The sequence below is a fragment of the Podarcis vaucheri genome, assembly GCF_965113315.1.
Source record: "Podarcis vaucheri genome assembly, chromosome: 6".
Classification (NCBI taxonomy): Eukaryota; Metazoa; Chordata; class Lepidosauria; order Squamata; family Lacertidae; genus Podarcis; species Podarcis vaucheri.
The window spans coordinates 39775535-39802805 of NC_138764.1; the positions used below are offsets into that span (position 1 = coordinate 39775535).

Below are 27271 nucleotides of genomic sequence, written 5' to 3' on the forward strand. Positions count from 1 at the left end.
AAGACCATGTTCATGGAAGACAATCTTACTTGGCTGCAAGTGATTGCCAAAGAAGAAGAAACTTAAAGCAAGAGAGGTTACTGTGCATAACTATGCCAAATTCCCATTAAAGCAAGTGGTGCTTCAGAGCACCAAATTGTCCTCCATGTGAAATAAATTCCTGTGCACAGGAAACTAGTAAATCAAGGGAAAATGCTAGGCTCTAGTATGTGAAGTTTCCTATATGAGAATTATTTGCATAAAGGAGCATTGTAAGATTCCACAAGTGGTCTGAGGTGATATATTCCAAACACGGTATTTCCTATCAATGCCCACGAAGACAAATTTCTTCAGAATACAGGATTGTATACATAGACTAGGAAGATACAGAAACAAATTTCAGTGACAGATGAGATAGCATTCTACCTAGATACATAGGAACACACAGGAGAATGGTGTGTTTAAAGGCATTTAGTTACATTACTGAAAATGTAAAATGATGGTGGTGGCTGGTAGTACTGTAGTATGGTTTTGAATGTGAAAGCTGTATTGTATTTCTTATAGTGATTTTGTAGAATGCTTAGAGAGTTCTCTTGAAATGTGAAACGGTACATAAATTAAATACTACTCTCTCTTTTTTTGTCCAAGGACAAAGCTTCAAAAGAAGCAAACTTTATTTACAAGCACATAGTGAACAACTTTAAATCTGTAAACCATACAAGCTACCCAGACTGTTTCTAATACTTATGACTTTCACAGCACAGACTTTTCTCAGCACTTGAGAACCACTCCAAAAGAATCATTGCTCTAGTCACATGGCAATAAGTTTAAATGAGGCACTGCATCTTACATTCATTCTGTATCAATACATAGAAGAAAACAAATATACATACATTTTTTAAAAACCATTAGCCACAAAGAAAAATATCTACATAACATTTATTCACATGGCAAAATAATGCTCTCTTTTTTTTTGTTAGTCAAGCATTTCTACAATTGTATGGTTGAACACCAGTCTGCTGTCATTGAAGCAAACTTCTTGCCCAGAAGGATGAAAAACTGAAGGAAGTTATTAAATGCCGACATTGTGACCTGTACAATAAAATGTCCAATTTTACATTTTACTCACCAAGTTATTTCAGTGGCACCATACAGAGTGCTAGCATTGATTTGGTATTAAGGCCCTATTGTAATCTATCAAAAAATAAAGCCTAGTGTGTCCCAGGGCCTGTGATAGAAGTGCTAATGACCCCTTCATATGACAATTCAATGGTGTGTGTTTTTTTACAAAATGCTATTTTCTCCACCTTCTATTAACCCTGTCAATCCATCTTTACTATGCCTGCACAACTTGTAGGAGCCACCAAGGCAGGTGTCTAACCAGAGCAAATACAACCCACCAGCATTCAGAGATAAAAGGTAATTAAAGCTCCTGGTCACATCAGTTATGCTGCCTGTTTGGATACAAAAACAGGAAGTCACCTGACAAGGACACAATAAATGGTTGGTGGGCTCCATTTGATATTACAAGTCTTAAATTGTTTGGCCCTAAGCTCTGCAAAACTCGTTTCGTTTGTCTAGTGTAGTCTATAAGCCTTTTGCAGGATGCTATTTCTGTACAGCACTGTGCAAGGTTCAAGAGCAGGCGGAGTAATAGTGATAGCAGCAGTAGCATCAAGTGGTACTATTTCAGGCATATTTTCTTTTTCTTTTACAAAAAAGGAGAGAGAAGCTATGACAGGCCTGGCTTGTGACTTCTGTAGGAATACCCACAAATGTTTCTGAGTATTCTACTCACAAATTACTTTTGCTTACAGACAAATGGTGGGAACAGATTTAACATCTCTGCTTTACCCATCACTACTCTTTTTCCATTAAAAAACAAACAAACCTGTGAAAGCATATACAAGGCAGGAAAAATCCTAGGCACTTAGTTGCCTGAGATCCTAGGAATGTTATGGGGCTTGAAATATTTATGCAGTACTGCATGGGCCTGGTATCTTAAACAATATGATACTAGATCTCAGAAATTTAAGGCTGATTATTAAGCAGACAGGTTATTACATTCTTAATAAAACCTTTCCCAAGTCTCTGTAAAATATTTTGCTTATGGAATGGAAACCACACTCCCTTCATCCTATCTAGTTTCTCTTCCAACCACTTGCTGAAACATTGGCTAATCAAAGGATTTGCCAAGCTCAGTATGCTCTGCACCACTATTTTCTTTTAAATTCAATCTACATAATTCTGTGCTACAATTATTACTATTTTAGCTCAACCCAAGTGTGCTGCAATTCTCATATTTGTATCAACCACTTTTTGTTTTTTTAAGAAACATCAACCCACACCTGAATATTGCTACATACTTGATTCTGACCTCAGTTTGAATGATCAAAATTAACATTTGGCACATATGTCACAAGAGGTGTTTTTTTTAATATGTAAATACATTTTTGAAGTTTCACCATACTTAAGAAGTTGTTTTCATAATCACGTGGTTATAATTGAAAGGTAAATGTGCTGTAATATCTGGTGAATTATTAGCCTTTAATGTAGCAGGGTAGATTTCCTGGATTGTAACAGTTAAATAAGTGTATCGACTCTTGTAGGTTTGTTTCTAGCTCCTTTTATATGTGGACTTCTTTTTTTAAGTTGTGAGAAGTTCAGCTTGCAAGGTCTTGAGTCCCTTCCTGAAGAAATTGACCTTCTACAACGCATGCGTTTCAGATTTGAGTGCTACATTTTCAAGAAAATGTGGAACAGTTATACTTGCAAGGCAAGGTGCATCTTCAAAGTTACGCTTAACAAACAAATTCAGTGCCACTTTCAACAATAAGGTGTTTGTTTGCTTCTTTTCTTTTTCCTAAGAACATTGAACAATATTCTTTCATTCAAAAGTATTTCCAAAGCTGCCAGCATCATCTTATATGCTTAACGTTCTGTTATGTTATAGAGTCACAAGTCTTCAGCCCCAGGTTTGATGGGCCGGTCACATAAATAGCAGTCTTTGGAAGGTAACCAGCAGCTCCATATTGTTACATTTCCAGAAATGGGCCAGCTTTCCTGTTTTGAAGAGGTGAAAAAACCCCAGCCCATTCACACTGTACCAATTTTTGAGCAGCTTAATTACCATTGCCCATTCATTTCATCGTTCTACGTGCTTCATTTTACTGCACTGCTGAACTGAGTAGCTGCTGATTTGTTTTCTTGGAACTGCTTGGTGAATCAGAAACTGCAGCAACTTTCAAAGAATTTTTAATGGAGCTAAGTTCCCATGTATGCAAGTTAATAAAATGCACACCACAAAATCTCCTGGCAATCTTGTAGAGTTTTTTAAGAACAGCTTTTCTCAGGAGAATGTATACCCATGGATCTAAAATTTGATTCCACGTTGCCATTCGGAGAGCAAATAGGATTGTTTCACAGGATTCCTGGGAATGATTTTCATTTATTCCAATATTGGCCATGGTCACCTGCAAATGGAAATAAATTCTATTAGATATCAGAACACATCATCTAATATAGCCGTATTAATCATCTTTCATTCTAAAGACTTTGTTATAATTTGCTTTCAGAATAATGAAAACTGCTGAATATCTGAAAACTAATGAGTTAGGTGGAATACAAACAGGTCGAAACAAAATAAATAGACTCACTAGATCTTCCTGGAAGTTGGTGGAGGGATGGAAAAGCATGATGTTAAAGGAGTGAACAATCACATACCAATGAATTTCGATGCAAACAGAAATAGGCCAGAGAATTAGGCAGAATGGGAGGAGGTTGGCTGGGTACTGGCATTAGAGAAAGGACCAAGCTGTGTGCTAGCATAAACAGCTTTCCCAGTTTCCCCAAACTTGCTTTTCTCCAAACCTGCATCTACTAGGTACCTTCTTTGACCCACCTAAAATTCACTAACTCCTTTGATTTCTGCATGCTACCTTTCTTAGTGGAGCATTTCCCATTTTATTTACTCAAAATTCCATGCTACAAACCTCATTTTACCAATTAGTACTTAATCATGCAAAACCTAATTACTCTTACTAAGAGTTAAAATTAGTATACAATTCAAAAATGATATCATTTGAAATGATATCCTGAACAGATATTGCCAACGTAATATAGGAATGGCTAGGCATTCCATTCTATGTATAACCATCTGTGTACATGAGAATCTCTTACATCCTAATATGGCTCCAAATGAAGATTTGTGATTTGAGATGTCACATAAAGAAGCAGAAGCTGATTTATTTATTGCATAAAGATTTATAACCTTCCCGTGAACCACTCAACTCCTTGTTTATTCAACTAATCTTAAAATTCATCTGTTTCCATTAAAGTGAGGAATCTTATGTGTTCAACCATTTAGAATTAATTGGAATTCAATATATCATGTTTAATGCTTCTCTTGGACATGGGTTCAGGTATGTTCTGGTCAGCGGCGTAGCGTGAGTTGACAGCACCCGGGGCAAGGCAAGTAATTTGCGCCCCCCCTAACCCCTAACCTGCGAGTTGCCGCTGGCGCTGCCGCCCAAACGACGCCGCTTGCCCGGAGGAGGGGGGGCAGAGAGGCGAGGAAAATGCAACGGCCCAGCAGCTGCAGCAGCACCGGCGGAGGCGGGGCTGTGAGGAGGGGCTGCCTGGCGCGTCCTCCGCGGCGAGCGCTGAGAGCCGCTGCCTGCCGGGCGCCTTCAGCCCGGACGCGCGCACAGCTCGTCGGTTCCGCGAGACATGCGGCTCCGCTACAGCCTGCGCCCGAGGCTCTTCGGCGACTCCGGAGGCAGCGAGCGCGCCCCCCCCAGATGTTGCGCCCGGTGCGGACGGCACCCCTGGCACCCCCCACGCTACGCCACTGGTTCTGGTTATCTTAAAAAGCAACATGCTTTTTCCCTGAAATCCAAGAATTTTAAATTAAAATTACACCAGTAATAATAGTCTCTTTTAATTGAATTACGTTTCCATTCCATTAGTGCTGAAGAAAATAGATTTGTACTAATTTGCATCCTATGATTATTAGGAAAGGCATATTAATATATGCCGTAAACGGCCTCGGCCCAGTATAGCTGAGGGAGCGGCTCCACCCCCATTGTTCTGCACAGACCCTGAGGTCCAGCACCAAGGGCCTTCTGGCGGTTCCCTCATTGCGAGAAGCAAAGCTACAGGGAACCAGGCAGAGGGCCTTCTCGGTAGTGGTGCCCGTCCTGTGGAACGCCCTCCCATCAGATGTCAAAGAGATAAACAACTACCTGACATTTAGAAGACATCTGAAGGCAGCCCTGTTCAGGGAAGTTTTTAATGTGTGACATTTTAATGTATTTTTAATATTTGTTGGAAGCTGCCCAGAGTGGCTGGGGAAACCCAGGCAGATGGGAGGGTACAAATAATAAATTTATTTTATGATGATGATGATGATGATGATGATGATGATGATGATGTTTGGCTCTTCTCAAATAATGAGCTCCATTGCCATGGTCTTATCTGACAAGAATTGTGGGTAGTGCCAAGTGGCCACATTAAATTCCCCTCAGTGACACCTACATTGGGTGTTCTGTGTTTGTCACTGAGCACAGACGTGCCAAGACACCTATCAATTCCAGGGGACCTTGCCATGGTGCCAGGTGTTGATGCCACATCTTTCAAAAAATATTGCTGAGGACCAATGCATTTAAGTGGGAACAGAAAATGGGTTGATGTACTATTACTACAATCAATAAATTCATAGCATTAGAAAGTGATTCCCAAAGTAAATTACAAAAGTGATGATTTTTTTTCTAGCCACTGACAAATGCAAAACTCTCTTAAATCAACTCTTCTCATGTGGTGAAGACATTTAATATTCTCTCCTACCAATGTAAGAATGTTCAAGAAGGTGCTTAGAGAGAAAGGAAAACAAGGCTATGTTTGCAAAGTCTCCCATCAGCAATATATTTTCCCATAACCAATGCCTGCAGTGGCACAAAAAGATAATGAGTCAGAACACATTTATAGTTCATGGCTGAGTAACTCAAATCCTTGGAACACAATGAAGTGATGTAGAGATCTATCCAGGTGGATTTCAAAAGAATAAGGAGATGGGATTCAAATTAAAATCCATATAACTATTTGAAAATTGAAAGCCTGCTTTGGATAACCTTTCTGGGCACTTAAATTAGCCCAATCCATCTAGAATCCCATTAATCATGATTAGCTTATTCCATTAGTTTTAAAAGCAGCTCATCATGACTAACTTCAGCTACAGTCCATGCAGAACAGTTAGATTAGCCACACACCAGCTTTGATCACATCAGATCAAAATCAATTTGAAAAAAGACAAACAGATAAACACAGGCTATTGGCTTTGAAATCCCATTACTTCTACTAAATGCAACGAAATAGCAGGGCCTTTAGAGTTAAGAGTTATAATTTCATTAGGGTATAACTGCTTAAATCATTGAAGCATTGCATCTGAGAAAAATATTTATGTTTAGTCTTAGGCAATAAGGACTGATTGAGACCAAGGGAAAATAGCTGGCAAATCTGTGTGCAAGTTTCATCAAGATGCTAGCACAGTGAATCAGTTTGACGTGATGGCTCTGAGCTGACTGCCAGATTTGTGAGAGTGCAAAGTTGAGATTTCCAAAAAGACTGCAAGGCAAACTACAAATCATTCCTTAGAGTATGCACACGTCTATGGCCACATCCTGTTTAGTCATGAAAGTTCAGAAGTCAGTGCATAAAACACCCCTGAATGTGTTGCCCCATACTTGAGAGTAGCTTTGAATAGGAATCACATCCAAACCATGATTCCATATGCATGTTCTTATGGATCAGCTCATGTTTTCTGGCACTGACATACAGATAGTATGCAATTATCTAAGTCCACTCCTGCCAGCTGTGAAACTCTGTGTCTGGGAGCATTTTTCTGGATGGAGAGACTATCGTCTGGGGGCAGGGATCATTGGCTTTATAAGCTTTGACCAGGCCCCTAAATTGCCTCTTTGGGACATTTGTCTTACCCAACCCATCCTCTTTTTTAATATAGGATAACCAGTGCTTTATTTTCAGCCAGAACCTCTCAGGTGGGCGCCATTGCCATTCTAAGAGAACAAAGGAGGTGTTCATGGTGAGTTCCAGCTCCTCTTTTTCTAGAAAAATAGTACTGAAGATAGCCAATCACTTTGTAGCTGAGTAGGAGTGTTTTGCAACCCTCCACAGGTAAGCAGGTTTTTTCACCTAGTCTGTATTGGGTTCAGAGGGGGTTGGTGTTTAGGTTGAATTATTATTATTGTTGTTGTTGTTGTTTTAAAAAAATTAATCCAACCTATCTAAGTTTCTCCAGCCACTCTGGGTAGCTTACAGCATATATAAAAAAGTAATAAAACATCAAACATTGAAAAACAGAATATCTTATACAGATTATAAATAAACCAATAAATTAATAGAGGAGAAGAAGAAGGAGAAGAAGAAGAAGACATTTACAGTTATACCCAAATTAAAATAACCACCAACACCAACTAAACATTTAACCAAACCCAACCCAACAAAAACAAAACAGAGGGACCAAAATTACAACCATTTAAAACATGTTAAAATATGATAGCCAGTTGCCCCAACCCAATAGGTTGGTTTGGTTAAGTTGGTTTCATGGTTAAGTTGGTCACATGGTTGGCAGGCAGATGCAGGAAAGGCTGTGGTGAGGTGTGGCATGTGAGCAGCCTTATGCACCTTTGAAAGTGAAGGGCATTTTCAGAGACAAGTTGCTTTGGGTTTTGAGGCCCTTAGCCTGGAAATGGAATGTTATTGAGACTAATCTGGCACACCTGCCCAGAGTTGTGGGATCCAGGAGGGGGTGGGACAGGAAAGGCTCCCTATTCACCATAAGGTTTTGGGTCTATGATATAGCATATGCCTTAGAAGGGCACAGCTTGGCTCACCAAGGTTGAAATTAAGTTAGGTTCCCAATCTTCTCTTTGTTTATTTATTAAATCTGTATACTGCCCTTCATTTGAAGATCACAACATAAAAATACAAAATGAGAACATAAAAAGACAAAAACCAAGCCAATAGCTCCCACACCCTCTCACAAACACATTTAAAATGACATTGAATGTTAATCAGATAAGACCTGGTGATAGAGAAACATTTTCGCCTGCACCTGAAGATATATAATGAAGACACCAACCAAATCTCCCTGGGAAGAGCATACCACAGATGGGGAGCCACTGCAGAAAAGGCCCAATCTCATGTTGCCACCCGCCGGACCTCTCATTTCTGCTGCAGATGTAGTTTAAATAAAATGTGGTCCTACCTATTCATTGTACAGTTGTACCTTGGATCTCAAATGCCTTGGCTCCTGATGATCGAAACCTGGAAGTGAGTGTTCTGGTTTTCGAACGATTTACGGAAGCCGAATGTCCAATGTGACTTCCGCAGCTTCTGATTGGCTGCAGGATGCTCCTGCAACCAATCAGAAGCTGCACCTTGGTTTTCAAACAGTTCCTGGAGTAAAACAGACTCCCGTAATACGTTCTGTTCGAGAACCAAGGTATGGCTGGATTTATATCATGCCTTTTTCTCCAAGGAGCTCAAGGTGGAATACAGTACATGGTTCTCCCAAATCCCATTTAATTCCCACAACAACTCTGTAGGGATAAAACTCTCAGATTAGTCTGAGGGGCAGTGAGCTTCATGGCCGAGTGCATATTTGAACCCTAGTCTCCCAAGTTCTAATTGGACACTAACTCCTACACCATACAGTGGTACCTTGTGTTATGTACCATCCCCCTTACGAATGCTTCGGGTTATGCGCTCCACTAACCCAGTAGTAGATGCCCCTTGTTGCGAACTTTGCCCTGGGATGCGAGCGGAAGTCACACTCCAGCGGCGTAGCAGCAGCAGGAGGCACCATTAGTGAAAGCCCGCCTCATGTTATGAGCGGTTTCCAGTTATGAACGGACCTCCGGAACAGATTAAGTACATAACACAAGGTACCACTGCATTTCAAACTCATTCCTTGTGTCTTACTTCTTTACTCCTGTGTCCAGTAACTTATTACAGTGTAGCTTAGTGGCACAAGAATAGACTCAAATTGTACAGAAAAACACTAAGTAGCCTTAGTGTTTTTCTACACTACGTTATTTGATACTAAGTAGTATCATCCAAAATATGAGCAACCTTGTGCCTGCATACACACAGCCCCTTCCCTCTTCCCTTCAGATAACACTATAACAAAGCCTGGAAGCCTTCAATTAACCAGGAAGGTTAATTATAAGAAAGCACAACTGGAACAGTAAAGCAAAATCCGACTACCCTAGTCTTCATAATTTAAAGTCATTTTGGTGAGCACATGAACGAACGAACAAAATAATCTGGAAGCTCTCAACCTGGAAGGAAAAGCTAACAAGAGATAAGAGTCCTTACAACCCTTTCGGCAAATGGCTAATTTGCAATGCCCAGAACTAAGGCTACAACATTGTCCAAAACTGGACTTCTCGTTTCCCACTATCCCAAATATAGATGCTCCAAATATTCATAGATAGGAATAAGTCATGTGTCTTCCCACCAGAGGCATGCCTTAGTGCAACAAATACACATAACTCGTATAAACAGTATGTTACTCATGTTTCTTCCATTCAGTTTTTACTTCCTAGTGCAGGGAGAGCTAACTAGCAATGGCAAGAAATTACAGTAATAATATATTTCTACTGGTAAACTTTCAGTTGTATATAGGCCAGCTGTAGCATGCTGGTAAATTGATAACTGGGAAGTGCAAAAAAAAATGTGCAATTTTATTTATTCCTCATGCAGGCACTCGCAGTAAAATCAACTATTTTGCTCCATTGGCTATCTAAAATTACTGGTGGGAATATAGCTAGCATTTTAATTGTCTCATTAAAAATAGCATAATTTAACATTTCTACTCTCTGAGGAGAAATAGTATAAAATATCCAATTTACATTCTTTCAGATTACACAAGCTGGTGAAAGAAAGTTTGGTCTAGGAAAAAAATTAAACCTAATCAGACAACATCTTAACCTTCATTTCAGAGACTGAGACATCCCATGAGCCAGGGCATGAATTCTTTGGCACTAGTGGAATATCTATGCCCATCAGGTAACACTTATTTAGGGTGCAATCCTACCTAGCAGAGCAATAAACTAGCAGAGCAAAAATTATGGCAGTGGGGTCGAGCTCAGGATCAGCTCAGCCAATCCCCCCACCCAGAATGTGTTGTGTTAGGTCTTTCCACTGACTGGCACATTAGTCATCCCAGCAGCAGCATTTCTGCCCGCCCACATGTTCAGTGAACATAATGTGGGTGGGAGTGGTGTTTCGCATCAGTAGAATAATGCCAACTTCACTTTGCAGGCAGGGCCCAGAAGGTTGGGCAGAGCGATACCTCCAAATCCAGCACAGAGGGGTTTGAACCACACCCTTAGGATACCAGCTAAAGTTAAGCACATTTAAATCTCATAGGTTTCAGTGGGATATATTGGGTGATGTCCAACTAAATTCTACTCACAGCTGATCTATTGAAAATAATAAAATAATGAACTAAGTTAGGTCCATAAATTTCAATTAAGCCCATGAATTCCCAAGTATTCTTCATTGCGGAATTTTATTCTACCCAAAAAACAAAATTTTGGAAGGAAATTGCATATAAATAGGACTACAAAGGTCATTAGTCCACAACTGTTGGAGCTGTCTACCTATCCACAGTCATTTGTAGTTTAAGAAGAGGAGGAGGGGTGAACTAGTAAGTCACCTGATTTACAATTATTACTAGTCCAAAGCCATCAGATATTAACAAGACAGGACCATACAAAAAATAAAATAATATTCCATAACTAATGCCAAATTATCCATTATTAAGAATTGTAAAGAAATTCTCCTTCTGTTAGGAAATGTATTCCAAGTACCATTTATCTTCACTTTCCAGTGAGACTAGGAATTATTAATAACAACAAATGGGACCATTTCTCTTTTTCTAAAAAGTTGGGAAGAAACAAGGCGTGAAAAAGTAATAAGAGAACATGAGTGATAGTAATCTTTGAAAACCACAAGTAGAAAGTGTCAGACCCTGCAGAGTTTTGACATAAAAGATTCCCTCCTTTGGTCAGAAATAAAGTTCACTTCCTAATAGGCAGCACATAATTAGGATTTTGTTAGAAATATTAATCTAAACCACATAGTAGAAATGATAGTAGTAATTACTTTTGGGGTTTTCTCATCTCAAATTAATGGGTTTTTCCCTTTTTAAAAATAGGTCCTCTCACAAAAGAGCAATGTTGAATAGTTGAATAAGATCTTTCCTCAAATGCATTCTTTTCCATTCCACCACCATATTATTCTGTCTCTCTCTCTTTCTCTCTCTGCAATCCCAACTAAATAACTGCTGATGCACAAGAGCTCTTGGGACACTTCAAAATAACAAAGTAAGAAAAGACTTGTAATGAGAAGGTTTCTTCTTCTTCTTCTGATTATATTTTCTACACAGAATTCAAAAGAAATAGAAATCTCCATTTCTTGTGACTTCGGGGCATTTTCATTCTCTTAACTTTGTTACAGGAATATCTCCCATGAAAAAAACACCAAAACACTAAAGTATTAGTCAACGAGCTCTCCAGTCTTCCTACAAATGGAGGTATTAGTTCCCAAAAAAAATGAGTCAGATGGAACCATATCGTGAAATAAAACTGCTTTTAACAGATCAGTGGGAAAGAGAAATAAAACAGGAACAGGGCTGTTTAGATAACAAAACAGTACTATTATAAACATTATGGAATTCTGCATGTGACATTTCAAAATAACACAAGAAAATAAATCAGCTCACATATGAATCTGGAAGAGAACCTTTCAGGATTACATGACAATATATGAAGTCCAGTTCCAAGCACTAAGCCACCAAACACATGCACAAATCCCAATTAATGGACCTCTTTGAGTGGGTATGTCACTACATTTCCTTCAACTGATGGCCAGCAGTGATTGCAGGATGGTTTACATGGACAAATACAACAATCCCATAACTGGAAATGAATCAACATAAAATATACCTAACACACATTTACTGGGGAGACCTTCTGATTTCAACAAAACATCCATATAAGACTTGCTTAGGACCTCTACTTTAAATGAATCCTTCAGCTGAAACCCCATTTTACTCCTATCCTACACAGATAGCATATTAAAAACGAATGTCATTCCCAATGACTTCACAGTCAAAAGAAATACCGAAATATTAAATAAAAGTAACAACATTTGACAATTAGCTCATATAACATTGTTTGCAAATTCATTTCTGTTTTGTTTTAAAACCTAGATGCGCAGATTTGAAGTTGCCAGACAACATGATGGTACACAAAGCATTTTTTTAAAATATCTTAGCTGGAAGACATCTGTTTGGAGTTCATTGAACTTTGCTTTTAATTTGAAAATCACAATGAATGTCTAATACCCTTGTAGTTAAGGAGAAAGTATTGAAAACATCACTGCTGTGCTCATTCTAAGCAGCTGAAGACTACTGCTAGGTACATTTTCAATTCTGCTATGCACCCCTAATAAGCTGGCCAGCGGCAGAAGACCCCAAAAGTAAGCAAATTTAGACTTTCAGCTTTAAATCTTGATTCCCCTTTCAAAAAAAAAAAGTTTTATCAGCATTGGCATTATTGTCACATTAGCATGTCAACATTAACAGAAAAGCAAAAACAAATATAGAACCCAGATCTTTCTGACTTGTCTAATATTGCAATGTGCAAGCTTCACCAGGTTCTATTTCTTATCATTGGAGATTACATTATTTATTATAGACGTTAGTTTGATTCAATAACCTTCATTGTACAAAACCACCAACCAATGTGTGCTAAAGGCAAGATTGCAATCCTGCTTGGCTTTGTCGCACCCATTCTCCCAGGGTAGGAAAAAGGCTATGTTCATGAGTTCAACCCATGTGTGTCATGTTGTCAAGAAAAGGTACCTATATAAGGAAGGTAAGAGAAAATAAGTAGAACAAACCAGGTTCCAAGGGGGTAAAAAATAAAAATAAACCTATCATTTAATACAAGTCCCTTTTGTGTATCAACAGACTCAGGGCTGCCAAAGAGGTTCCTGTTCCTTTTAAGTGGTTTGGTTAATGGTACAATTCCTTTTTATAGATAGCTCTTAAGTGACCGTATTTCTATCTTAGCTTAGTAAACTCTGTGAAGCCTGAAGAACTGCTGCCTGTCAGTGTTAACAGCACTGAGCTAGTGCTAGCATCTTGTGTTCCTATGTGAAGCCTCTAAGGGTTTGTCTACACCTGGGTTTACTGTGTATTTGTGTTTCCCTTTTAAGTAGTGTCGTCCATGTGACATCCCCCTCAAACAGCTCCTATCAAGCTGTAGATTCAACTTCCCCAATCCAGGGATAATCCTATAACTTCTGAAAAATATGGCCCCAAACCAATCCACTTAAGACAGCAGGTGCATGGACTGCTTTTTAAAGAGAGTGGATCAAGCACTACTAATTTCACTACTCCCCTTTCCACACACACTACATCCCACCAACTGTGCTTATGCTGATTTCCAATGAGCTCCACAGACATGTTAAAAAAGTGCAATACAGGAAAACTGAATAATGATTATTTCTGCAGATCTCCCTGCACCTAGACTCAGTAACTGTATCAGCTACTTTGCTCATGAACCCATCAAGAAAAGTCAGCAAATCCCACCCTAGGAGGAGCAACTTGCAAAGTAACTGCGTACTTAGAAGTAGGAAAGAACCTAAACGAACCTTGTTACTCAAGTAATTTGCATCTCACCAAAATATTCCTGCATGCAGTTATACCCATAGAGAAAACTAACAATGGTGCACGGTTGGAATTGTAAAAAGACTTAGAGGACTTTCTTTCCTCTTGGGTTCCTTTGTTCTTGCTTCCTAAACACTGAATTATTTGCCCCTCACCAATTCTATTTTCCTGACAGAAGATTATTTGAAGTTATGGTGTGTTATCATCCAGCACAAAAGTTCCTATTTCTGATATGGTCTAGTCTCCTTCGGTTCAGTAATGCTGAATTCTCAGTAACTTTTGACAGTATTTTTATTTTCATTGTCTACACACACCTCATTACTCCCCAACTAAAGTTAAAGTAATACAGCGATGGGAAATGGTGTGGTGCCTTTTGAGTTGTTTGAAATAGAGCAAATGTGACTCACAATTCAAGATAATAACTTCCAAAAGAAAAATACAAATAGGATCACAATCCTCTATAGATTTATGCAGGTGTGTGTGAGTCTGCATTCACAAGTATTCCCACTCACTTCTGTGAAAATAATTATGGGCATAAATCTAGATTATCATTTTCATGTGCTCAAAATAAGACTGTCATAGCCATCCATGGAGGATACAGACTATGAATTTCAAACTGTTTAAAATGAGAATTTGTCCTTAATAGTTTTAATCCCCTTTGAAATCAATAGAATGAAGCCAGTTGATGTGATTTGTAGTTTGTAGCTGCAGTGATTTGTAGTTTGTAGCCATAAATAAGTAAAGGCGGCAGCTGCCACCCTAGCCCAAATGTTAAGCATTCTAGCATTAAATAGAAAGCTGCTTAGGTGCATGCATTACTAAAGTCCGTCACCATCACAATAAATTGAACTGAAATTAAGAACCAGTTCACACAATAAGCCTTGCAGACTGAAGAGTCATCATCACCATGACTCCATGCACAGTAAATATAATGTGTTAATTGTGAATACATGAGGACAGGCCTTGAAAAATAACCAGCCCGATTTCATAGCAAGGCAGATCTGCCAGTTCTTCTAATTTAAAATATATACAGAAAGGACTATTTGCAAAACGTGATATATGAACAGCTTCCAAAAGAAAAACTGCAACTGCTTAAGATGTACATAATTCCACAACTTCTAGCACCATAGGTCACTGAAATTTGGTCCATAGCTCTCTTGGTTCTCTTTGACCCTGGAGAATCAAATTGTTTGGGTGATTTCATACCTGGGTTGGAAGAATCCCATGCCTGTCGTGACCCTAAGCAGTTGTGGCACTGAGAAGCTTTTGCGGCCGTTCAGGAAATGAAGGGGACTGGCAAGTAGCTTCAGCATACAGATTAATGCTGCAGCAATGCTGGGAAGGGGGCAGGATTGATGTGAGGGCTATTTAACCCCTGCCCTCCTTTCCCTTCCTCCCCCACAACAAACACTCTGTGAGGTGAGTGGGGCTGAGAGACTTCAGAGAAGTGTGACTGGCCCAAGGTCACCCAGCAGCTGCATGTGGAGGAGCGGAGACGCGAACCCAGTTCCCCAGATTACGTGACTACTGCTCTTAACCACTACACCACACTGGCTCTCTGTAATCTTTGTATCTCTCTTTATAAAATCGAATAAAACTTTTTTTAAAAAAAGAAACAAGTCCATTAAATTAGGCTAGCTGCTTTACTGTGTGATATATTACAGCTATTCTCATTTTGCATATAAAAGGAGGCACAGAAGCCTTACTCAAAGCCAGTGTGTAAGAAGTTGCTTGAACAGACTCCATCCTATTATGCTAAATTGCATTTTAATAATAATAAAAAAGTCTCATATAATGGTTAAATTCTAATCCTTAAGAGTATCTACTGTCTCTTTTCAGAATCAGTTCAGAAAAATTGGAATCAGTTCAAGAAAAAAAAGAGACAAAGAAGGGGTGACTAGTGCATATTAACTCAGACCATAGCATTCCAGGAGAAATACGCATAGCTAAATGAAAAACAGGCTTCTGTTACATCACATTTATTGTTTTGTTCGCAGCCTTAGCTTCATTTTGATTTCTTGTTGAATGTACACTGTAATTAATGAAATGTTTCTGCTTTGAACTATAATAAGAGGGGGCCTTTTTCATATCAGTTTAATTTTCGCGTCCACGTTGATCCTGCTTATATCATTCCCAAGCCAGGTACGCAACATGAATATTTGTAAGTCAGATTTGACTATGGTTGTCTTGCTCTTGTTGACACTCCAGCACTGTAAAGCACAGCTAAATGTGATATGAATTAGTAAACACTGAATTTCTGCAACAACCAAAAAGCACTAAAGTATTGCAAAATTCACACATATAAAAAAGAGTATAATGTAACCTATATCTGTCTATCACTCATACGTATACAAAGAAAAGTAAATGAAGGCACTCTATAAATAAACATTGTAACCAGTCCCATTATGCATTCTTACACCATTCTGTTTTAGTCATAGTGATATGGATTACCAAACTATTCACACAACTTTAACTTACTGCATTGCTGCAATATCAGTCTTTATGTTTTCGTGCATTCTGCAGCTACTTTTGTTTCTTGGATCCCTTTAAATACAGTATTTTCATCTAAAAAAAATATTGCTAATCTGATGCTAGTCTACCGAATGATGCAGTCCTATAACCAAGTTGTTGAATTTAATGTGCACTGACTGTTTCTGTTGTACCTATGTATTTTACCAGTTTTCCTTCTGCCAAAAACCTCAGCGGTAATAAATAAAGCAGGCATGCAATCCACAGACTTGTGCAGCTGTTTGACATTTAGTCTTTAACACCCTTTTGAGACATTGCCTGCTTTGAGAGAACACACTGCAGTGGGATGAGACTGTGGCAGCAGAACCCACACCCGACCTATATTCATTTGAAGTTCGTAGTACAGCCTCATGGAATACAACTGAAAAAGCAAGGTGAAGGGAAGCCTAACACAAGTACAGCTGTATGATGATGGCTTCTCCCACTATTCAAATGAGCATGAGTAGGTTTAGCCAGAGACAATGTGTGGAATCCCATTCCATTCCCCTGAACCCCATTATACATGTTTATTCACCATAGACACCATAAGTTAGGGTTGCCATATGTCTGGAATTTCCCAGGCATACCCGGAATACTGCAGTCGGAAGAAGTGTCCAGGCATAAATCAGCAAAAACGTATGGGAAAATCTGGAAATCTGTACATATGGCAATCCATCTCGGCAATGTCGTTTTTGATAATTTTCCTTTAAAACAGCTCAAAATCACCAATTTCTTGCGATTTTGCCAAAATAGATCAACAACTTTTGTATCCTGATTTTCACTTTTTGAAATATGGCAACCCTACCATAAGTAGAAAAGGACATTATCAAAGATCCTAAGGCAGGCATAGGCAAACTCCGGCCCTCCAGATGTTTTGAGACTACAATTCCCATCATCCCTGACCACTGGTCCTGTTACCTACGGATGATAGGAATTGTATTTCCAAAACATCTGGAGGGCCAGAGTTTGCCTATGCCTGTCCTAAGGCATTGCACAAACTGATCTCGAAGACATATATAGCAAATGCAATCTAGTCAAATAATAACTTTTACACCACATACAATGGGATCTAAATTTGGGCTAGATCAGATTCATAGTGAAAACTATATGGTATTTATAAATACAAAGACCTGCGTTCCACTAGGATATGTTACTGAAAACAATAATGTGAGTTCTAATATCAGGAGCATCCATTTCTGTTGTCCATTATGCATTTTAATAAAACATGTGGCTAAAAATGAGGAACACCATACATTAAACATGCAGTTAAAAAACTGGCAAAATAATTAACCTCTTACCAGGAATGGACTCCAGCAAATGCAAGAGACACACATTATAGCCAAGAGCTGAATGATCATTTCAAAATGGTGAGATCTGCCTTGTCTATGTTGACTTTTAAATTTGACTCTTAGAAGTGTAATCCCCGTGACAGCATTGCACAAAAATGAAATACCAAGGGCCAGTAAACCCAAGCATGAAAAAAGTAAGAGGTAAAATCTGTCTTCCCAGTCTTCAATTTGCTCAGTTTTATAGAAACACCAGGTCCTTGACGCCTGGATTTGATAAGGTCTTAGCTGAAGTATAGGCAGTAAAGCTATGAAAATGGCAAAGAGACATACCATAGTCAACATAATCTTTACATGTTTAGAAGTCATTTTTGTTGAATGAAATATCGGCTTGGTGACTCCAATGCAGCGTTCAACAGCCATCACACTGCCCAGAAAAAGGGGACATAGTCCAAAGAACACCATGCAGATGCCAAAAATGCTGCAGAGAACATTTGACTGGTTAAATCGAATCCAGTCTTTGTCAGAGGCATATACAAATACTGCAATGGTTCCGTTGATGAGGTGGCCCAACAGGTCTGTGATAACCAAGCCACTAGCAAGAAGCAAAAAAGATGCTTTTGATTTCTGTCTGAACCTCTGGTACGCCTTCATGAGAATTGCTATTGCAAGGCTGTTGGATAAAATCCCCACTGTCATGAAGATGACGGAAAAAAACACAGAGATCTTCTTTTCCGTGGGACAGGTAGTATTGGAGAATACACCAGTTCCAAGCAACGCTGATGGTTTTGAACTATTCATTGTTAGAAAGGCAAACTCAGCATTCAGAACATATCAGGAAAACACCAGGCATCTGTAAGACATTAAATTTAAAAAAAACTATTTAAAATGTAGGAAATGGCAATATATTGCTCAACTCAGCTGACATACACTGCAGAAACTCCAACATTTATGTAATAGTCATTGCATCTGCACAACTCTTTTGAGGTGTGATGTGGCACAGTATTTCAGAGCAGCTAACTAACTAATTATGGCTGCAAGCCCATGCATACTTACCTTGAAGTAAATCCCACTGTTCAGACAGTTGGGGGGTGGGGGAAGCACAAAAAGGAAAGTCAAATTGTATTCACTAGCCCTGTCCTCTACATATTCACTTGGTCATTTGCAGTGGAGCCTGTGCATAATTTGGAATTACATGGGTCACACATATGGAGTATTATATACGTTTAGGTGTTCACCATAGATAGGCCCTAGTGCCAATGAAACAGTGGGGAAAAAGACAGGACTGAGCAAGGGTGGAGGCAGCAACTGAGACACATGTAAACAAAGCATGTGTCACATTTGAAATCTTGAAACCAAAGTTGAGAAATACTTAAGTAGGAACAGAATTTACTACTAAAGGGCATTTCTTTTTTCCCAAAAAGTATACAGCAATATATCTGAAAGCTCTCATCTTTCAACTAAAGAATTTAGCTGAAATTGATATTCAAGCTGTGGTTGATGTTGCTTGTGTGGCCAAAAGGGCCCTATCCACATACGCAATAAAGAACTACTCAAAGTTTGATAATCATCATCGTTGTCATCTTCATCCTCTCTAAGGTAAAAATCTATAGTGGAACTTCCTAAAACCAATTCACTGATAACCAAGTGTGGACAGTGACCATGAAATGCTTACTTTTGGAAGGGAAAACAAAAAACCAGAGGCAGGTGGAATAGAGTGGAGTGGCTAGAATCCTGGACAGCAGCAGTCCACCCTGCTGCAACATTTTGTTGCAGGTCCCACTTGCATGCTAGCTAATGTAAATTTCATTTCCCCCAATATTCACATTTCACTAATGCAGAGAGTCTGATTATACAAGCAAACCTTTAGCTTGCTTTAAAAAGAAAAAAGAAAAAACTATCCTGAACCTAATCTGTGACATTTTTTTTAAAAACAACTCACAAAACACTATTTAAATGAGCAATCATGTAATAGAAGTCAAAATCGAGAACATATGGAGAAGATAGATACATAACTGTATCTTACTTTTCCATATGTTTAACTGTCTCGTCGTGAATACATCTGTCTGATGGTTTTGTCTCACAAGATTGGTCACACATCAGTCAGGCACAAATGAGAAGTTTCGTGGCTGGAATTTGTTTCCAGTCTTGGGAATCCTTCCAAATTTGGAAAGTGACAGGGAGGCCAATAGGAGTCTTTGCTGTATGACTCTGAATGCAAAGGAAGATATGCGAGGTTTATAACTGTGAGCTTAGCTGGACTAGCAGTAGTTTTTGAGGGAAGCGGGGAAGTGGGCAAAACACTGCTGCCTTTGGGATTCTGATGCAAGATCAGTAGCTGAATGATTTTACCGGTATTTACCTGTTCACCTTTGTAAATAAAATAAGTAATACAAAGATAACCTAAGTCTACAGTGTTCTCTTTCATCCAGGCAAAACTAAACTCTGTAGCATTATCCTTGGACTTACTACTAGCCGGGGGACTGGTTAGCAATATTATCATACTTAGACTTTGGGTTTAATCCCCAACCCACAAGACACTACTTGTTAGAGGAAGCAGGGAGGTCATGTTCTAGTTCTTCCTCCTCTTTGCATCCCCTGCAATTCCCAAAAATCTGTTCCGGAAGTTTGGGGGCAGGGTGGGAAGTGATGAGCAGAGCTGCAGGTGGAAAGTTGCCAAAATTGACATAAACCTCTCCTTCATCCACCAAGAGCTTGAGCATCCTTTCCAATGAACAGAAGAAGCCCTTGCACTCAAAGGGCAAGTCTGGATCCATCCCTGCGTTTGCAAGTTTATGTTAAGTAAATCATAAGGGTTTGAAAATGTAAATTGAAAACAATCTGAAATACTTTAAAGGTGGGATACAATTCTTCTATATAATTAGAAGAATTTCACCACACTTTTCATCTTGCAAAAAATTACCATGAGCCTCAAAACTATACTTGAATTATTCATAGTGATGGTTGAACCCAGCTTGTATTATGACTAAATGGGTTCAACAGTTAATGTGTGTTCAACAAGACTGTGTCTTCATGGAAATTAGCTGGATGAGACTTTTTTAGAAAAATAAATCTATTATTAGTTGGCAGAAATCAGTATTTGGGAAACTTTGGGCTGCTCATGCTGCTCAAACACCTACATATGTTGAGAACATAGAGACAGGGGAAATAGAATAAAAAAACAATTTTCATATAAATAATGGTGTGCTGATATATTGGAATGACCAAATCAATGCATTCTACTGCATTTGTAGTACACATCTTGAATAGCCAAGGGTTCCTTTAAGAGTCAGCGTACGTGAGCATGTTCTGCTTTGATTGATTGGCTCCCAAGAAACTGATGTATTTCTTGTTTATATTTATATGTATGATCTCTCGGGGTATAAAACTAGGACTTAATCTTACCTTAAACAATACATTGAAATACTATCATACATCGGCTGAGGCATAAGTGGATTGTTTAATATATGCAGTAAAATCGCAGGTCTAAATAATTCAGCTAATCTAGGAGCTGAAACTAGACCATAATGGTGACCCTATTGGCTGAGTAAATGTTTTGAAATACTGAACACATTTTTTTATTGAATCTTTCAGAATAATTCACATTGTTCAAAACTCCTAAAAATTAATTAACCTGCTTACCCATGGCAAAAACATATATGACATATCAATTGAGTAGAGGTATTCTATTCATCCGATTTCCTGTGGATGCAACTGAACAAAATGTGCCATGCTGTCTCTCCCACCACACAGATCAATCAATGAGTCTTTTGGCTCCTTAAAGACTAACATATTTATTATGGCATAAGTTGCTGTGGACCTAAGCCCACTTCATCAGATGCACGAGGTGGGCTTAAGTCCATGAAAGCTTATGCTACAATAAGTTTGTTAGTCTTTTGCAGCAAAACATTCAACTAGCCTCGGGGCACCTTAAACGTTAACACAACCTCGGGAGACACTTAACATGGTTTATGCAGTGCTTAGTGTGCATCCTACACATGAGGGTGTGAACAAATGAGAGAATATACATGATTTGCATTTATGCATGTGCATTACCTTTCCAGTAGACTACATAACATACATACAGTTGTATTTACACAGTCCCTTCATAGGATGCTCTTAGAGCCTCCATTCACCAAATGACCATGCAAGATCTATCATACTACAGTGGTGCCTCGCAAGACGAAAAGAATCCGTTCTGTGATTCTCTTCGTCTAGCGGTTTTTTCGTCTTGTGAAGCAAGCCCATTGACGGATTAGCGGATTAGCAGAATTAGCGCTATTAGCAGCTTTTAGCATCTTATCTGCTGATCGGATCAGCTGATAAGCGGCTTAGCGGCTTAGAAAAAGGGGGGAAAGGGAAAAAAACCAACAGGAACTCACAAGACATTGTCGTCTTGCGAAGCAAGCCCATAGGAAATTCGTTTTACTAAGCACCTCCAAAACTGAAAACTCTTTCGTCTAGCGAGTTTTCCGTCTTGCGAGGCATTCGTCTTGCGGGGCACCATTGTATATTGTTACACATCACCCCAATCTCCACGAGTGGTGTGAGATTCCAGGGGTTGCAGGCACACTTTATCCAGGGTTTGTGTTTCCTTTTGAACTATGGGGCACAGTGAAGACTGTGGTGTCTTTATGATACATGGTTTATTTACACATATATACAACCTGAGTTTAGAAGGAGGGAGTGCACAGCATTCACATTCCAGGAGGGTCTCTTGCTTCCCCCATAGGCACAGCAGGCTTGGGTCCAAGAACAGGGAAATCAGCCATGCCCTCTCTCTCTCTCTTGGTTAAAGCCTGTCCTTGTCAGTCCACATGGTGCTCTTTGCCCTCCTTCCTCTTCCTTGTTGCAGCTATCAGACTGAAAGGATTTCTCCCCAGCCTACATCAAGCAAACTGAAATCCTAAAACCTTTCTTTTCTCTGCCCGCTAACACAAAGTTGAAGAAAGGTTTCCACCCCTCTTTGGCAGAGAGTAACTGCTTTGTTAATCACCCATTATCTTCCTTCTGTTTTACATGATGGCTCTACTGCCAAGTTATCTCCTGATCAGAAAAAAACTCATTTAGCCTGTCTTTTAGCACTGCTATATCAAACATCTGTGACCTTTTCTTGTTAAATTCTAACTAAATCTAGGGAGCATGGGTGCCTTGCACCCACAAACTCTGGCACCCAATACCTATAACATTATACACTGCCTTGAGAGATGAAGGGGATTAGAGCACTATTCACAGCAACCATTCCCACAGGAAAAGAATTTGCTTAAAAAAGAAGCCATTCACCACAACACCCTGCCCCTCATTCATCAATAAAACTTCAGGGAAAGTGAGGTAAAAGCACAGTAGACCAAATTTATCTCCTCTAGCCTATTTAGGGGTCTGAGTAGGTACTGCAAAATATACATTTTCAAAAGCATATATAAATGCAGGAGAAACACCATGCTTTACAGTTGTAGGAAAACGGAGAGAATGATGCCAAATTTATTTACTTATTTATTTATAAAACTTGCTTCTCAAATTCCCCTTGAGGTAACTGTACTATATGGAATATTCTTGATTGATTTATTTTTTTAAAAAATGAAATCAGCGGTAAGATATACACACACACATATCAATTTTAGTATTTACTGTATTTTTTTTAAAAAAATACACAATGAAAACACAGAAACCCTATGGTAATGCTGGATGAGCGTTGTCGTGCATTTCTCCAAACAAGGGTAAGTGACCCAGGAGAATCTCACTGATGAGTTGACTGGCCATTTGCACAATCATTCCTTCCTCATTTCTCAGCCTACATATTCAATGCACTCCCTGATAATTCCTTGCAAAATACAGCAATATTATTCAACTTTCTGAATTTTAAGCTATAAATTGCTGGTGAAGAGCTGATACTATCTGTATTTAAATAATAAGATCAATCAGCTGAGTAGATTCTGACTAATTAGCTCCCCTTCTGGGCCATAATGATTGCAATATACATGATTCCGCTTTGATTAGGTCAGTTTAAGAGTAGGACTTCCAGGAGATAATCACTATAATATGCAAGCCTCAACATGCTTTGATTAGGGGTACAACGTCAATGGAAATTATATAATTCAGGTGCAAGTTTGCCAATTCAGTAGTGGGAGAGTTCTGATACAAATACACTTAGTACTAAGCATTTATTTCTCTCCAGGAACATATCAGGCACTGTCCTGAATGCAGTGGTGCGCTTCCTAGCACAGAGAACTTACAGCCCACAGTTGACTGATAAGGAGAGGAAAAAAATGTTTTGTTTCTAGCATTTCAACTTACGGGGGAGCATAAGTTGAAGTATGCAAGCATGCAACCTTAAACAATTAAAGGCAAGTAAAGCAGCAACATAAAAATAATCATTATGCAGGGATTGCTTCTGTATAAAACATATCACTTGTGAAGTCTGTGGATGAGTTACATAGGTTACCTTTCTTGAAATGTAGGTTGTTTCTCATTTAATCTGGCTATATAGGAGCTTCAAAAGCTTTTCCTATTATCATTTTCAAAGACACCCTTTGTTTTGTGTCATTTCCCATACACATACACAATCAGGTTGCAAGACACCCATTATATTAAGAAGCTCCATGGTATGCCATTCAACAGACATTCTTATTTCTGGACATAGCACCACTGAATTGCACATAACCAGTGCTTTAAAGTAAAGTATGTGCCAGTACTCACCATGAAGTTGCCACACTTTTAACGTTTGCAGGAGGAGGGGAAATGTGCCAGTACTGCGTACCCTTGAATGTCCCCAGAAAACAATCACTGCACATAACATATGCTAGCAATATTCTTAGCAATATTCTAAGCAATATTCTAAGCTGCTATTCCACCAACCAGACAGGTTACCTAGAAGGTATGCACCAATCCCAGCCAAACTGATGTGGCCAGAAAAGAGCAATCATGTGAAAGTTTTCTCAAAAGTAAATCCCAATGTAATCAATGGAGCTTACTCCCAGGTAAGGGGGCTCAAGATTGCAGCCTCAAGAAAGAATTCTGATGTGGATGGATGGATGACATGCTTCAGTACCAACTCAATTTACAGGACTCAGAATATTTCAAAAACTAATACATACCACAAGATAATAGGTATAACTGGAGGTTAAAGTGATGGGCAGTTACTGATGAGGGAGTGAAGGATCAATAGGAATCGTTTAGTATGGAGAGGGGAAAGGGAGGATAAGAAGAAAGGGGAAAGAAGGAAAGGGGGTCAAAATTCTGAGGAGATGGGGAAAATGAGTAAGGAATTCGGAATCCACTAGCTGAATCGTATTGTGGCAATCCTGTGGCTGCGTCGTGCTAAGAAAGGTGTAACTATACAAAAGTTAAGGAGAACTTGGGGAAAAGGCTAAGTAATGGAGAAGTGAGATGAACAGTGGGGAAGGAATAGGGCTGATGAGAAAGCGATTAACCATGGAAAGATCATGATGTTGAGAAACGTAGGACGTTATCGAAGAACAGATGGCAATAAGTTAAGGAAGCTGGAGGGGGGAGAGAGAAATTAACTGGGTTTGCGGGTGGGAAATGCGGGAGGAGTGGCCAACACTAATGTGCAGAGACAGTGTTCCGCATCTCTCACAAAGCAGCCTTTACCGAGCCGGACCATTGATCCATCTAGTGTTGCCTGCACTGACTGGCAAGCTCTCCATGCATGCAAAGCAGATCACAGAATGGCAGAGCTGGAAAGGACCCCGAGGGTCATCCAGCCCAGCCCTCTGCAATGCAGGGATCCTGCCCGCAGCTTTTCCCAGGATGGGCTCGCTCTGCTACTGAGCTAACTCTCAGCACTACTGGGGCTTAGTCTCAGATAAGAGGCTGCAATCCGGTGGCCATCTCCATTCATCCGGGAATGTTTTAAATTCACACACGCGCTCTGCAAAGTTGAGCGTCATAGAGTCATCGCGTTGGAAGGGACCCCGAGGATCATCCAGCCCAACCCCCTGCCAGGCAGGAACGCGCAGCTGCCCCACACCTCGGCATCCTCAGCGCCCCGCTCTAACCGAGGGAGCTATCCGGGCTGCAGTCAAGCCAGGCTGGGTCCCGCTACCTGTGAGCAAGAGGAGCCAAGCCGTGTGCTCACCTGCAGCCCTCAAAGACCGGGGCGGGAAGCGCCCCCTTAACACACTGACTCGGGAACAAGCCCCCCAAGGAACGCGGGAGGACTTCCAAGTAACACGGCTAGAGCTCCTTCCCGACTGGGGGCTTCTTCCCGCCCGGCTGCTGCCGCCCTTGAAACCGAAGTTTGCCGGGCGCGGGGAGGCTGTTTACCTCAGCTCCTTCCTCCGCTCCCGTCCGCCGTGTCTCGCCTGGTCCGTTCATGGCAGCCGCCGCCGCCCCCAGGCTGCTCCGCCAGCTGCTTCCCGCTCATCCTGCGAAGCGGGCGGACTGAGGCGGCAGCTCCGGCTGCCTTGACCCCTAGGCTCGCCCACATTCCCGCCCCTTTCAGCGGGCGCGAGCGTCACGCTTCTTGTCGGCTCGCTCCCGCGCGCCCTGGACGAGCCCTCCAACTCTCCTGTGAGGCGGGGGAGAGTTCTCTCCGCTGTCTCTTTTCCAGTCAGGCAGGCGCTGCCAGAGGCCAAGCAACATACACCTGGCGGGAAGGAGCGGGCCAGGGAGACGGGAGAGACAGTTTTTCCACCACACAAGTGACAATAAACAGACCCACTCCCCGCGCTTTCCAAAGATTTAACGAGATGGGCTTCGGTCTCCGCGGAACGGCGCAGATGTGCTTCCCTTGGAAGCGCTTTAACCCCAAATATCCTCAGAGCTAAGGAGCGGATTGTTCCCTCGGTCTGGCACTCGCTCTGAGGTTTCCATATAAAAATGCTTAGCCCCTGACATCTTCACGAGGCTGAGCTACGTCAAGCCACGGGGGATGAGACAGATCTCACTTGGGAGAGATCTGGTGTCACCTTCATGGTGGGGGGAGTCCAAGAGAAGGGGAGACACTAAGGCTGAAAACCTCAAACACTTAGGTGGGCTTTTTCCAGAGGAAGTGGTTGAAAAGAGCAGCAGACAGAGCTGGCCCTACCAGTGGGCAAGGTGAGGCAATAGCCTCAGATGATAGATGGACAGGAACCATCTGTCTATTCTTTGTAAGCACTCCAGCCATTTCCCACTGTTGGAGGACAGGGCTGGGTTGTTTCGTTTTTTGATACATAGCCTTCAACCCACCACCCAAAAAACCCATTGCCTACTGCCCTCAGGTACCATAGAAGATGCTCTCCCATCACCAGTGTTTAAGTACCGTTCATCTGACAGCAAACAAGTGCATTGGACCGGTTGGTTACTGCTAGTGTAAACCTGCCTTCCACTTGACACCCACACTGATCTACCAGAAGATATTGCCTCATGTGCTTGGGCTATGGGATATTCATGGAAGCAGAGAGTTGGAAGGGACACTGAGGATCATCTAGTCCAACCCCTTGCAATGCAGAAATTTGCAGCTGTCCCATGCAAGGATGTAACTGATTTAATCCAGTACAGGGCACAAAATGTAGTGGCATAGCTTTTATGACAGTGGGCTATGGACAGTATGCTTTCCAAAATGCTTTCCAACAAAAACTTCTGTGTAAAAACAAACCAATGGCTCCTTCCAACTTCTGAGAAATTGAGAGCGGGAATATACACAAATGTATAATGGGAATTGAGTGGGTTTGCATCAGCAAGCAAATACTGGTAAGGATAAAACTGATTTATGGTTCAAATTCCAAAGATA

General features: G+C 40.4%; 1 protein-coding gene across 2 annotated transcripts; it reads right to left on the reverse strand.

The window, feature by feature from the left end:
- Positions 1-602: 602 nt before the first annotated feature.
- On the reverse strand, positions 603-26319 carry PTGFR (prostaglandin F receptor). Of its 2 annotated transcripts, none has more exons than XM_082228532.1 (3): positions 25822-26319; positions 17548-18388; positions 603-3452 (listed from the first exon to the last, which is right to left on the reverse strand). In XM_082228532.1, the coding sequence occupies exons 2-3, from the start codon at positions 18334-18336 to the stop codon at positions 3147-3149; spliced, it is 1095 nt and encodes a 364-aa protein (XP_082084658.1). In that variant the 5' UTR covers positions 18337-18388; positions 25822-26319; the 3' UTR covers positions 603-3146. The 2 variants fall into 2 exon arrangements, with proteins under 2 accessions (XP_082084658.1, XP_082084659.1); XM_082228533.1 differs by lacking the exon at positions 25822-26319 and adding an exon at positions 25634-25785.
- Positions 26320-27271: the final 952 nt, after the last annotated feature.